This window comes from Myotis yumanensis, unplaced genomic scaffold (assembly GCF_028538775.1).
Source record: "Myotis yumanensis isolate MYYU_CA2020_CCGP unplaced genomic scaffold, mMyoYum1.0.hap1 SCAF_4, whole genome shotgun sequence".
Lineage (NCBI taxonomy): Eukaryota > Metazoa > Chordata > Mammalia > Chiroptera > Vespertilionidae > Myotis > Myotis yumanensis.
In genome coordinates this window covers 24,330,551-24,345,697 of record NW_027223755.1, presented here as the reverse complement: position 1 = coordinate 24,345,697, position 15,147 = coordinate 24,330,551, and the positions used below count along the sequence as shown (strand labels likewise).

At 42.7% G+C, this 15,147-nt stretch overlaps 1 protein-coding gene across 5 annotated transcripts in view; it reads left to right on the top strand.

The window, feature by feature from the left end:
* Positions 1–198: 198 nt before the first annotated feature.
* The window catches only part of DROSHA (drosha ribonuclease III), a 109,589-nt gene continuing 94,640 nt past the window's right edge, over positions 199–15,147 (top strand). For 3 of the 5 annotated variants that reach the window (XM_070411941.1, XM_070411938.1, XM_070411937.1), the window contains exons 1-5: positions 199–289; positions 1,359–1,485; positions 3,006–3,073; positions 5,180–6,013; positions 11,786–11,878. In XM_070411941.1, the coding sequence (XP_070268042.1) occupies positions 3,054–3,073; positions 5,180–6,013; positions 11,786–11,878 (947 nt within the window). In that variant the 5' untranslated portion in view covers positions 199–289; positions 1,359–1,485; positions 3,006–3,053. The remainder of the gene's footprint in view (positions 290–1,358; positions 1,486–3,005; positions 3,074–5,179; positions 6,014–11,785; positions 11,879–15,147) is intronic. The other 2 variants (XM_070411942.1, XM_070411939.1) reach the window with 1 other exon arrangement.

Genomic DNA, 15,147 nt, shown 5'->3' with positions numbered 1-15,147 from the left:
CGGTTCCGGATTGGAGGACGCGAAGGGCAGAGGGCGGGCGTCCGAGGGCCCCATGATGGCGATTGGCTTAGATGCCCAGCGCTGTCGTTGACGCGCCAATCACGGCGCACGAGGCGCGGCGGCGAGTCCCGCAGCGTCCCGCCCGAGGTCCTGCTTTTTCTCGGATTTGCTTTTTCATTCCCTCCGTTTCCTGTTCCGGAGGCGCTGGCGGCGCCGCGGTCTCGGCGGCTGCAGCGTTAGCCTGGCTCTCCTCTGACGGCCGCCTCACGGCCCGGGAGCCTTTTTGCAGGTAAAAGGACCACCTTGCGGGGGTTCGAAGAGGGAGCGTTGGCGAGTGTCTGGATTTTAATGGGGCTGGAGGCCTGGGCTGCGGCCAGACGCGCCTGAAAGTTAAGCTCGGACAGCCCCTCTTCAGATCTGCAGTGCAGGGCAAGAAGGCGACCCGAGGCCCGGGTCTCCTAAGTACAAAGGAGTGACAGATGAGAGCTTTCATTCATTGCTGGGGCGCGTGCGCTGGTCCCCGCCTGGGGTCGTCCGCGTGTCGCTGGGGAGGTGGACCGTGAGCCCATCCTGGCCGGGTTGGGGTTCACAGTCTGGCGGGAGATGCAAACAGGGAAACACGCAGTTCAGCCGGAGGAAGGCGATGGGCCTGCGGGTTCATCTGGGGGGAGAAAGAGGACGTCTTCATAAAAGCGTAGTCACATTTTGCAACTCTTTCTACATAGACCGATGTTCTGCACGTGTTAACTCTTCAAAACAGCTCTCTCACTTTCCCTGCTTGCAAACACCAACCTAGGAGTAGGCAGACGCAGAAAATGATTGCTTTTCCACTTGTAGCAGATTCCTTGACTTTTGAATTAAAGTTTGCATCCATAACACAGCCTGACTACACCTTTAGGAGGTCAGTTGCATAGTCAGTGTTTTCAGATGTTCTATCTATAGGAGCATCCCGGAGGATCGCATATTGAATGTTCAGCTGTTGGACAGTGAACGAGCGTGTTAGTGATCCTGGCTGTTGCCCATTTCTAGGTCCGTGTTCCCCTGTGCATACCTCTTTTCTTGTGTTTATTTGCATTGTGTTATTTTTATTTAAAAATGTGTTTGTATGTGGGTTCTGAGCTTCTTTAGGATTGCAGGCTGTGTCTTACCCATCTTTGTGTTCAGCACACAACCTGCGACAGTGCCCCACACGTATTGGCTCATTAAGTGTTGTATGAATCAGTGGAAAGGTTTTTGTCTGGTTTTGATACTGCAAATCTGTTGTGAATATATGTGAAAGGGAAATGTACAGTAGCAACATAGAGACATAATACTATTGATGAGACAGTAAACCTTTATTCATCACCTACTGTGTGCAGGATGCTCTGCCAGGGGCTGTGAAGGATCCAGAAATGACTATGAATCAACCCATGTCCTCAAGGAGCTAGTAATCTAGTGGAGAAGTTAGACATGTGCACACATGACTATACTATGAGGCAGTCTCTGGTAAGTGCTATAAAAGAGGTAAGTACAGACTGAGAGGGAAGTCTTCAGGGAATGAGATGATGACTTCTTAAGGGAACCAGGGAAGGCTTCACAGAAGAGGTGACATTTGACAGAGGTAGGTGGGTAGAATTCAGTGGGCAAATTCATAGGGTTGTAGATTTCAGAAGAGCAACAGCAAAGAACAATCTGGGGGATATGATAGTATTTGGTATTTTAGGCAACTGGGAAAATCTGGAGTGATAGGTTATCTTCATGGGGAAGATAATGGAGATTAAGCCTGGAAGGAGTTGGGTTCAGATTGTGGAGGGCCTTAAATAGCAACCATGGAGTTTGAATTTGATTCTGTTGGCAGTGAGTAGCCCGTAGTGGCAAGATCAGCTGTCTAGGCCTTAGATTTATCTTGAGGGTCTTAGTCTGAAAAATAATCATTATTCAGATCTTACTTGGTGCCTGCTATTTATGAATCCCAGTGATTGATATAGCTAAACACCTGAAACTGTTTTCATGGGCCATTTGAAAATCCACCTTAAGCTCATTGGTATTTAATTAAAAGGACTTTAGGGAGGTGCTTCCACATTGAAACTTTTTGCATTTAATATTTATTTGAGATTTTTAAACATTTTTTTGAAGTTTAAGGATTTGGAAAGTCATTCACTTTCATACCATTCTTCTATGGGAAGAGTGGAGAGTGAAAATCAAGGATAACTTATCTCTACAGGATTATAGTTACGTTTGAATTTGAATGCTGGTGTCATTGTGAAAGATACTGGAGTATGGAGAGGGGGAGGAGAAATAGTTATTCTCCCCCAACCCTTTAACAAATTAGAAATGGAGCCCTAACCGGTTTGGCTCAGTGGATAGAGCGTTGGCCTGTGGACTGAAGGGTCCCAGGTTCGATTCTGGTCAAGGGCATGTACCTTGGTTGCGGACACATCCCCATTAAGGGGTGTGCAGGAGGCAGCTGATCAATGTTTCTCTCTCATTGATGTTTCTTACTCTCTATCCCTCTCCCTTCCTCTCTAAAAAATCAATAAAATATATTTTAAAAAATTAGAGATGGAATATGCCCAAATTTCCAGTCTTTTTAGCTACTGATGGTTTTGAGTCAGCAAGACAAGTATTAAAGACATCTTTTTTTTTTTTTTTTTAAAATATATTTTATTGATTTTTTACAGAGAGGAAGGGAGAGAGATAGAGAGTTAGAAACATCGATCAGCTGCCTCCTGCACATCTCCCACTGGGGATGTGCCCGCAACCCAGGTACATGCCCTTGACCGGAATCGAACCTGGGACCCCTCAGTCCGCAGGCTGATGCTCTATCCACTGAGCCAAACCGGTTTTGGCGACATCTTAAAAGTTAGTTGTAAACTTTAATTCGGTTCAACATCCTCTTAATTTTGTTAGTACACTAAATGCATTGGAAAATTCAAAATTAGTGTTAAAATAATTGCAGAAACATTTTCTAGCATTATCAGCGTAGGAAACTTTTTTACGTCTCTCCTATTCTTTCTGTCCTTTAGAGCTCATAGTCTCTGTGGGAGATGTGACTCTGACCCAGACAGCACCTCATGATGCAAGGCAATACATGGTGAGTGGTGTGATGGGATTGGCAGTGGTTTTGGGAGAACAGAGAGGAGCGAGCACTGTGTTGGGTCATAGACTGGGAGAATTTAGGTATGTGACGTGAAGAGGAAATGTGTTCATTTGGGCCATGTACATGGCTAGGAACTCAGCCCACAGCCATTAATGAGACAACCCAGAGCCCTGCAGTGATGGAACTCATAGTTCTCAGGTGCAGGCAGACATTAAGGATGGAATTCGGTAATTGGTTGGTGGATTCTAATTCTTGTAGGACCTGCTAAGGAGAAGCACAGAGTGTGTGAGAGCAGGAAACCTAACAGGCCTGCAGGGTGTTGATAGTGATAGTAGAAGGTCCTGCAAGGGTGTTATTGTAGCAGCCAGGCCAGAGACAATGGTGTGAAGTGGATGGACTCAAGTATTTACAAAGCAAAAATGATAGGAATTTTAAGATATTTAGTTAAAAGGGGTAAAGAAGGTAAAATCGTTAGATAATTTTCTGGTGTATGACTTTAGGACTAATATGTGTCTGGTATTTTCACCATAAGCATTCATTTTTCTGGGTGACTAATTGGCTGTAAGGAAATTTTGCTGTAAAAACGAAAGAGGGACATGATGAAACATGATAAAATGAATAACAAAATGAAAAAGACTTTCTTGTGAATACATTTAAAATGTATATAGATTCATGGAAATATACAAATAACTGATTTGGTTTTGTACTTAAGCATTTGTCTTCATTCTATGGGAAATGTGGGTTCAATTCTGCCCTCAATCCTCAGCCTCTCTTTCTCCTCCCATTGTAGTGTGTTTCAAAATAAGAAATGAACGCTTGGGGCAAATCATTGCCATCTGGAAGAAATGCTAGCTGTTTTAAGACCATCACCATGAAGTGTTGTTGTTGTGTATTGGTTTCAGATCCTCTTGTTTATGGCCTAAGTAAAGTTGTTTTGATCTAAAAGTGACTTTGCTTACGTTGAGGATACTGTGCTGGGATGTTATTAAAATCTGTTGTCAATAAGCATTTAGCTATTGACGGGCATGCTGGGGACTTATCGATAGGAGCATATGAAGGAGCAGCAAGAGTTGAACCCATATTTCTCATGGAATGAAGAACAAGTGCTTGGTTAGGTACAACCTACAAAGTTAAAATAGCTCTCGATGATCTTGAGACACTTGCTGCTGCCGTGGTCAGGTTTGTGTGACCTACTCTTGACTGGCAGTGATGTTACATTGTGCAGCGGTCCCAGGAAGAGAAGGGCCGTGTGCAAACCGTGTGTAATAGTCCCTGGAGTAATAAATAACCTTTGGAGCAGTCACCTTGCCCGCCAAACACTGGTTCCGTCACCTGCTAGCTACATGCACCAGCAGCTAGGGGTGTAGGCCAGCCATTGATACCCAGCTCTTAGTTGGAAGGACTGACTCGCCAGAGAACCAACTTGTAGAAAGTACGCTCACTTTGGACTACATGTTATCACTTCTATGGAAAAGTTGCCTTGAGGCCAATGAATTGTGCAGTGAAAATGTTTGTGGCAAAGATATCTATGGCAGAGATGATAAAGGTGAAAGTACCTAGAACCTGAATGGTATCTGTTGAGATAGGAAGTGCATAGAGACGAGCTTGTGGTGGTGTCTTGGAGGGGAAGATCATAAATACCTTTCAGGACATGTTGCATTGAATGTGCCGAGCCTATGCTGAGTGGGAAAGAAGGTGAAGACAGGAAGATGCTGGTACAGATATAGAAAACTTGGGGTGTGCTGACGGGATGACATGGTGAGGTCAAGATTTTGGGGGAACTTAAGAAAGGACGTGGTAGCACGTGGTTGAATAGTGGGATGTTGAATTCATCATTTGGAAGTGGAGTGTCTTTAGGGAGTGACATGGCCCAGGGAGTGACCACGGCAATGGGTTTGGTGGCTGAGACAGGGGAAGAGAAGTTTACTAGCCATGAGGAGTGTCAGATATTATGGAGAACTCGGTGCTAGGTGGGTGGACTATGCCAGTGGCCTAAGGGGTCTGTCAGTTGCTTTTGAAGCTATTCAGGCATTTGTACAACCCTGTTTCCATAGTGAGGTGTTTTTTTTCCCCTTTTCTCTTTTTCTTTCCTCCAAAAAGTCATAGAATGTCGTTCCACCCAGGACGAGGGTGTCCCCGGGGGCGAGGAGGACATGGAGCCAGACCCTCAGCACCGGCCTTCAGGCCTCAGAATTTAAGGCTGCTTCACCCGCAGCAGCCTCCTGTGCAATATCAATATGAGCCGCCAAGTGCTCCTTCCACCAGCTTCTCAAACTCTCCAGCCCCCAATTTTCTGCCTCCGAGACCGGATTTTGTACCCTTCCCTCCACCCATGCCTCCATCAGCACAAGGCCCCCTTCCCCCCTGCCCCATCCGGCCCCCCTTCCCCAACCACCAGATGAGGCCCCCCTTCCCCGTACCTCCCTGTTTTCCCCCCATGCCGCCTCCGATGCCCTGTCCTAACAACCCCCCAGTCTCCGGAGCACCTCCTGGGCAGGGCACGTTCCCCTACATGATGCCCCCTCCTTCCATGCCCCATCCCCCACCCCCTCCGGTCATGCCCCAGCAGGTCAATTATCAGTACCCTCCTGGGTATTCGCACCACAATTTCCCGCCTCCCAACTTTAATAGCTTCCAGAACAGCCCCAGTTCTTTCCCACCCAGTGCTAATAACAACAGCAGCCCACATTTTCGGCATCTCCCTCCATACCCACTCCCAAAGGCTCCCAGTGAGAGGAGGTCTCCGGAAAGGCTCAAGCACTATGATGATCACCGGCACCGGGATCACAGTCATGGGCGAGGGGAGAGGCATCGGTCCCTGGACCGGCGGGAGCGAGGCCGAAGTCCCGACAGGAGAAGAGCAGACAGTCGCTACAGATCCGATTATGACCGAGGGAGAACGCCATCTCGCCACCGGAGCTATGAGCGGAGCAGGTAAAACACGTGTTTTTTAATGAACTGAAGAGGCCCATACAGAGGCCATTTCTGCTTATTGGCAAACCAAACCAGAAAGATCCTGCAGTGCATTTCGATGTATAAAAGGAAATCTTATTTTGGGCTGTTTTAAAGAGGAAGGAACAACTGACAAGTAAAGAAATTGATGTCAGAAAAAGCCACTTTTGAAAAGCATTCCAAAATTATTAATGTAGATTCCTTTCAGTGGATGTAAGCTGATTACTCTGCATAATACAGTTGACATTTTAATGATGATCCAATGAAAAATCATAAATTTTTTGCATTATATTTAATTATGTTCAACAGCATCATCTCAGATTATAGTACTTGCATGCTTTCGGAATTGATGATCTGCCTATATTACCAATTAAGAATTAAACTAGTTAACAAGCAGAACTTGCTTTCTGATTTTTAGGATAAATGGAAGTTTATTGTACATTGCTGCCTTCTTGATCTGTTTCTTTATAAAATGAGCTTATATTATCCATTATCAAAGTTATAGTTTTCAGAATAGCTTTAACCCACTTTTGTTGCACTAAAACAAATTCATACTGAAGAAAATTGTATTTAAAAAATACTGTTCCATTCCAGGTTACATTTCCTTTTTTCAAAAGACCGAATACCTGTATATACAAGAGAATAAGGTTTTCAGCAGGTGTACTGAAACGGACCCATAGATGGCGTTCTAGAAATGCTCTGAAGTTATATGCAGAATTTTATGTGTATTTTTTTTTTCTGTAAGTAAATCAGTACCTTACACCAGATTCTCAAGAGGTGGTGTGAGTCTGTTATCCCAAAAGTCTGAGAACTCTTGGTCTAGGTGGAAAAATAAAAACAGACAGGTAATGATTGTATTAATGCTTACTTGTACCTTCAGTGAACTCTTTATATCGATAAAGATTTGAGGTTTTCCACTTGTCAAGCTGATAACAGTGCTTCTCCCTCTGTCCCCTGTGGAGTGTTTACCTTGGTTGTCTTGTGGACCTTCTGTGCTGCACACGTTTGAGCTCAGCACACCAGTTCACTTCTCGGTGTGGGATTGTAGGAAGCTGGTCTCAGCTCCTGGGCCATTAGTGCACCTCTCGGTTTCCACATTTTTCTCATGGCTGTTGGTGTGATTCTGATTGAACATTTTGCCAGTAAGTGGTGATGTGTTGTTGCTTTTCCCTGATGCCAGTGGGAGGGTGAAGGGAATGTGTTTCCTGTGGAGATGATGGATTTGAGAGTCGGTCGTCTGTTAAGTCTTTTCAGTGTGAGTTACTATTTCTGGTCAATTTTGTTCTTAATTATTCTGTGATGGACTAGTTAGCAGAGACCTGGGATAGTGTACTTTATAGTTTTGTTTTTTTAAATTCTTTATTGTTTAAAGTATTGCATATGTCTCCTTTTTCCGCCATTGACCTCTCCCTGGCCATTCCCTCCCATCAGTGCATGCCCTCACCCCCTCTACTGTCTGTGTCCATTCGCTATGCTTATATGCATGCATACAAGTTCTTTGGTTGATCTCTTACACCATCCTCTCTCCCTTCCCTTCGAGGTTTGATGGTCTGTTCGATGCTTCTCTGTCTTTGGATCTATTTTTGTTCATCAGTTTATGTTGTTGATTATATTTCATAAATGAGTGAGATCATGCGATATTTATCTTTCTTTGACTGGCTTATTTTGTGTAGGATAATGCTCTCCATGTCCATCTATTGAGAATGTCCATCAGTTGAGAATGATAAGAGTTCTTTTTTTTTCTTTTTTTTACGGCAGTGTAGTATTCCAGTAATCCACTCATCTGCTGATGGGCACTTAGGCTGTTTCCAAATCTTAGCTATTGTAAATTGTGCTGCTATGAACATAGGAGTGCATATATCCTTTCTAATTAGTGTTTCTAGTTTCTTGGGATATATTCCTAGAAGTGGGATCACTGGGTCAAATGGGAGTTCCATTTTTAACTTTTTAAGGAAACTCCATACTGTTCTCCACAGTGGCTGCATCAGTCTGCATTCCCACCATCAGTGCATGAGGGTTCCTTTTTCTTTGCATCCTCGCCAGCACTTTTCATTTGTTGATTTGTTGATGATAGCCATTGTAACAGGTGTGAGATGGTACCATTGTCTTTTTGATTTGCATCTCTCGGATGATTAGTGACTTTAAGCATGTTTTCATATGTCTCTTGGCCTTCTGTATGTCCTCTTTCCAAAAGTGTCTATTTAGGTCCTTTGCCCATACTTTATCTATATTAATAAAAGGGTAATATGCTAATTAGACTGGGAGACCTTCCAGGAGACCTTCCAGACGTTCTTCTGGACAAAGCCATGTGGAAGGGCCGAGGTAGAGGCGGTTAGAGGCCAAGAGGGGAGGGCAGTTGTGGGTGATCAGGCTGGTGGGGGGTGGGGCTGTTGGGGGTAAGCAGACCAGCAGGGGAGCTAGTTGGGGGTAAGCAGGCCACCAGTGAGGGTCAGTTGGAGGTGATCAGGACAGTGGGGGGGCAGTTTGGAGTGAGCAGGCCAGCAGGGGGGCAGTTAGGGGTGAGCAGGCTGGCAGGGGAGGCAGTTGGGGGTGAGCACACTGGCACGGGGGGCATTTGGGGGTGATCAAGCTGTTGGGGGAGCAGTTGGGGGTAAGCAGGCCTGCAGGCAGAGTGGTTAGGGGCAATCAGGCAGACAGGCAGGTGAGCGGTTAGGAGCCAGCAGTCCCAGATTGTGAGAGGGATGTCCAACTGCCAGTTTAGGCCCGATCCCTGCAAACCGGTAGTCGGACATCCTTCGAGGGGTCCCAGATTGGAGAGGGTGCAGGCTGAGCTGAGGAACACCCCCTCCCCCGTGCACAAATTTCGTGCACCGGGCCACTAGTAGTTTTATGATACAAATCTAAACTGGAAAGAGTTTGCTTCAGAGTTCAATGTGACTGTTAATAATCCTGTCGCTGGGGAGGCATTTTCCTGCAAACTTCAATATTCTAGGTTGCATTTGTTTTTCTGTTTTGGACTTAAGTTAGATCTGAGTTTTTAGAGCTCTGATGTAAAACCCTAAAATTTTCCATCCAGGCTTAGATTGGAGTCATGTGTTTGAAGAAACTCAGATGTCTTGTAAACTGAGGGGTCTATCAATAAGTGAAATGAAGTGCCAAAAGCATACTGTTATCCTCCATTATCCTAAACCGTAACTCCTTTACTATGAAGGACCTATTTAGGCAGTTAGCTCATCTTTCTAAATGGCTTTATTTGTATTGGAGTTGTTTTATATGATGTTGTATTTGAGATGTTTGCCCTGGAGCCACCTTAGTGTCACAGTCACATTATAACCAGCTCCCTTTGGAGTCTTCGGCAGGGAATCAGTCGCTGTCTCATATGGGATGCTTCTGTGAAATACACATGGGGCACCTGAAGTCCCAGGGTAACTTCTGGAAGTATACTGGAGAAAACCAAAGCTTCACACACTGATGCATTAGATTGTGCTCAGTTTATGCAAATTCTATAGCCTGTCCGCTGACCACTTCTCCCCTTCTTGGGGTAAGTGAATCTGTCCCTTTTCAAGTTCCACTTTCCTTCTTTTTCTCCTCCGAAATGTGGTTGAACAGTAATTACAAGGTCGTTTTAGGCAAACTATTGCTAGAGAAAGTTTGTGAGGAAGTGAATATATGTACTTGTTAGGAAAGGTCAGGGTGGCTCTGGGGAATGGGAAGAGAAACAGCTGCTGACATGGCGCACTGACCTTGCTGGGTGCAGCGTGGTGAGAACGGTGCGTGGCTTTCCATCGTGAGTGGTGCTACAGCACAGTAACCCCATAGCTGTCCTGTTGCGTGCTGCCGACGAGAGCTAGTGTTCTGCACCTAAGGGATACCTTAGTGCTCGCAAACAAGGGCGAGTCTTGAGAACAGTAACCTTAACATTGTTTTTCTTGCTTTAAAGGTGTTCATCATCTTGTGTTTTCTAAGGTGATTTATATCCAAATCGGTCTTTTCAGTTTATACCCACACAGGTAGCAGTCATCAGTAGTGCTGTTCTTGAGTGCAAAATTCTGTTGCCTAGATGTTAAAAAAACCCCCCCCCAAAAAAAAAAATTAGGAGTATCTTCTAAATAGAGTTTTTATTTGGAAATATAAGTAATTTAAATTATTCTTTTTAGCAGCCATACCACTACAGATTATATCTTTGTCATGTGGTACTGCTTACATGTTGGATTAATTGCCTAAAAATAAACTGGACTTTTAGAAGGGTATCTGATAAAGTATGTAGATTCCCAAGCTCTGGCTACTTTATTTTGGATAGCTGGTATATACCTGAGTCTTCTGTATGTGTCAAAGTACATTATTCAAAGGAGGCTTCCTTGTGGAGGGGGTGATTTAAAAAATATTTTTATTCATTTCAGAGAGAGAGAGAGAGAGAGAGAAAGAGAAAGAGAGAAACATTAGTGATGAGAGAGAATCATTGATCAGCTGCCTCCTGCACGTCTCACACTAAGGATCAAGCCCACAACTTGGGCATCAAGCCCGCAACTTGGGCATGTGCCCTGACTGGGAATTGAACTGTGATCTCCTGGTTCATAGGTCAACATTCAATCACTGAGCCACGCTGGCCGGGCAACGAGGGGGTGATCTTTAAGTAAAAACACAATATTAGTTTTTTATATCTAAGTAGTGACTGATCTTTATCAGTTTTATGAGCCTCAGTTTCAAAGTATTTACACTTCTATTGGCTATTGGGGGATATTTTTGAGTTCAGACATTTTTATAGTCATTTGCTGTATTCAGGCTAACATGGCATTTTTTTTTTAAAATATATTTTATTGATTTTTTACAGAGAGGAAGGGAGAGAGATAGAGAGTTAGAAACATCGATGAGAGAGAAACATCGGTTAGCTGCCTCCTGCACATCTCCCACTGGGGATGTGCCCACAACCCAGGTACATGCCCTTGACCGGAATCGAACCCGGGACCCTTCAGTCCGCAGGCCGATGCTCTATCCACTGAGCCAAACCGGTTTCGGCTAACATGGCATTTTTTAAATTATTATTCTGAGATCAGGTGGTTAGTTTCCTTAGATTTAGTTCTGATTCAAACACACTAGAGTTCCGATTTTTGTTCCTGATCATTGTACTTATTAAATAGACTCAGAAGTTATTATTATTATTAAATTTGTCTAATTTTACATTGGAAGGTTTTAAAATCCCTCCTTCTATTTTTATATTAAACTCAGGGTCTCCATTGAGAGTTTTTTGCTGATGAAAATTGCATTTAAAGGTACAGTGACGTACAGACTCATGGCATTAGTGATCGCTACAACTATAACTCAGGCTGATAACCTGTAAGGGTTCAGAACTCTTTCATCATAGAACCGAGTTCTAATGCTTACTACCAAAGCTTTGATTTACATTTACTTGCTGGCTGAAATTGAGAGTTTCCTAGAAATCAGTAGGGAGTAGAATTCTTTTAAGTTTTCCCTGTAGATTAAATAACTAAGAATTGGCTGGTTGGAAGGTCTCTAGAGAAGATTATGATGAAATTCCCTTTCTTGCTTTGCGTCAGGGTTGACTTCTTTCTATAAAGAAAACAGCAAAAAATGTCCAAGTCAGTTAACTTCTGTAAAGTGAACAGCTCCTTTGTTCTCTAATAAATGAAGGATGAATAAAAATGTCCCATAGAGAATAATGCCTGAAAAATTCTTAGGTAAGGGCCATTGATTTAGAAGATGAATTCAGTGAAAAGAGGTGGTGTTTTTTTAGTCTTTCTGTTGAAAACAGCTCTGTGTATTAATTCCTTTAAGAGAGCGGGAACGGGAGAGACCCAGGCACCGGGACAGCCGAAGATCACCATCTCTGGAAAGGTCCTACAAAAAAGAGTATAAGAGACCTGGAAGGTAAGCAAGGAGTTCACGCTGAAAGAAGTCCTAGGAGTATCTCCGTGAATTCAGATTTTGTGCTTATGCAAGGTATCAGCCACGTCTCCAAAATAGCCCAAGAGTCTTCCAGAATGCCCTGTGGAAAGCTAAAGCAGCCACTGACTTAAAAACTTTACTTTCAAGATGTATTGATTATGCACAAGGGTAATCTTGATAAATTAGAAATCATATGGGCCACTTTTTCTGACGTCAATTGCTATAAAACTATGCATTAATAATGCAAAGTTTTTAAAAAAAACTACACTGTGGAAATTCATAATTATGTTTTTAAATTTACTTGTTACAGAAAAAAGCAAAACTCCAGTCACACTTTATTTAGAAAAATGGGATTGAGAAGTTATAAACTAAAACTTGCAGAATGTAATTAATTCTATACAGAGAAGTAAAATGCTTGGTCTTATATAATGGTAATTAAGAATAACACTGGGGTCTGACAGATTTGGGATCAATTATTACTTCTCCCAACTATGTTATTGAATTGATTTATCTTTTTAAGCTTCAATATCTATCTGAAGTAAGGATACTTATAAATGCCTTGAGTGGTGGGGGTCTTTGAGATAATACATGTAAACACTAGAACTGGACCCAAAATTAATGCCAAATAAATGGTAACTGTGTATTTATATAATTATTGCCTGATCATTTGGCTCTAGAAATTGGTAGAGTACAAGAAAAGTAGAGAAAAGGATCTATCTATATATATAAAGGCCCAGAGACCAGAACAGCGGAACAACCAGAATGACCGATGGCTATGATGCGCACTGTGGCAGCCAACCAGTCTGATCTGGGCCCCGCCTGCGGCCCCTCCCCCCAGCCTGCCCTGCCCCTATTGGCCCTGACCAGGGGTGGGGCGGCTGGACCCCACCTGTGCACGAATTCGTGCACTGGGCCTCCAGTTTAAAGATAAAAGAGATTAATCAAATAGAAAACAAAACTGTAGCACTATAACTATTTGTAAACAGATGCAAGACTTTGAAAGGTCATACAATTTAAAAAGTGGCAAATCAAGAAAAGAAATACACACATTGCATTAGGTAAGAGAGAATATATCATGATAGGAATAAAGGAGATTTAAAATTTACAACACATTGACATAAGTTAGAAGCTTTATTTAAAAACTTTAGAAACATGGATGTGATGGGTTGATTTCTATGGAAACAAAAATTACAAACTTCATACAAGATGCAGAAAATTTTAATAGGCCAATAACTATGAAAAACATTGAAAGAATGGAATTTGTACCACCTACTAACAAGTTTTAAACTGTTCTAGAACTCCGAAGAAGATGGAAAGAAAGCTCAGTTCAGGCTGTGATATCAGGAAAACCCAGATGGCAAAACTAACCAATGAAAAGAAAACTAAAACACAGTCTCGCCTGTAAATATGGACATGAAAATCTGAGTAGTAGATTAGCAAGTTGTTTCCAGTAGTGTGTTAAAATAACTGAGAATGTATTCTGAGATTGCATGGATAGATGGGTTAGTATTAGGAAATCTGTAACTAAACTTTTGTGTCCTAATCAATAGATTTTTTTCAGTACCTGCCTATTAGATATTTCAAATAAAATTAGCATCGATTATGAGTATAGACTTTGGTAAACTAGGAATATAAGCAGACTTCTTTAACATGATAGAGGACGTTATTTCATGATGAACATTGTTGTCACCATCTCAAAATAACCTTACAGGCTTATTGAAACCTTACAGGCTTTCCCATACAATTTAGAAAAAAGGCAAGGCTCCATTTATCGCTGTCGCGTAACATTGTATAACTTAATCCATAAGCCAATGAAATACTTACATTACTGTGTCTCCCGGGTATTGTACTGGTGCAGGTGATATAGATGTTAACAACAGATCCCACTTTACAGGAATCAGAAGGTTAAGTGCTGTGAGAAGTGCTTTTTATAGATCAAGTACATGTTGCTCTGGGAATGCAGTGGTGAAAAACTCAGTCTAGGGTAGTCATAGAGAGATGGACATTTTACTGATACCTAAAGTATGCGTAGGGATGTACTATGAAAGGGGGAAGAGAAAAGAGCATGTGTGAAGGTCACAGTGTCGAGAAATGCTCTCTGAAGGTCAAGCCTGGAATGAATGACTTTAGAAGGTGGTTTGTAGTAATTCAGAAAGAAATAATTGTGCCTAGACCTGGGCAATGACAGTAGTAATGGGGAGCGGTAGAGGTATTTTTGAGATAGAGTCAGTAGGACTTGGTAACTGATCCTGGGGGAAGAAGACTCAGTGAGATCTGATGTTCCCCATGGAGGGTGGGGAATACTAAGAAAGGCAAGAGGATGAGTTCAGTCCTGGGTATATGTAGTTGAGAATTTGTGAGACAACCAGATGGAATTGTGTGGTAGTAAATTGGATATATAGGTGTAAAATTCAGAAAAGAGATCCCAGTTGGAAAAACTACTTGCCATGGATTACATGAGATTAACCAGGAAGAGTTTGTTCGGTGAGAAAGGACCTGCGGAGCCGATGAGGGAGGAGATAAAGGTAGAAACAAGCCAAGATATTGTGTTGGTGGAAACCATTGGGGACCCATTTGGGGTTGATGATTTTTAGTGCCGAGTATGGAAGTCTCTTCAGTCTAGTGGTTTCTTCTCCAGTGCCCAGAAACTTGTGGAGACAACAGACATGGATTCTTTGAGTTCTCACCAATGCAGTAGGTGAGAAAAAAACTAGAGATGTAAATACTGTAAAGGAAGAAAAGTTATCATAGTTTATAATAGGATATATTGCTAAGAAACAATTTCAAATTTGGATTTTGAAATTTGGAATGCCTGAGACACCTAAAAAAGATGTCCTATAAAAAAAAAGAGAAAAACGAGTCCTAATTGATGTTTATAGTAGTCAACCCTGACCATCCATCATCCAGTATACCTGCCTAAAGGGGAGGGGATGAGGCTGCCTTTTACTTGTGTTTCCTGATCCTAGTAAACATTTGGCAGGATTTTTAATACATGTCAAAATGTCTGTGCCAAGCAACCATATTAGCATTCACTACTTACTAGCTTTGTGATAATGGACAAGTGACATAATTCCTAATTCTGTTTCCTCTGGAGGGATGTGCATATCTGCCTCATAGCTTTCTTGTAAGGATTAAATGTCAGTGTCAGTAAAGTGCTTAGCAGAGTGTCAGGCTCACAGGAAGCACCTAAAACAAACAGAACCACACGACCGGGAGTTACGTTGCCATTATTAGCTATTGGTGTACCAGGA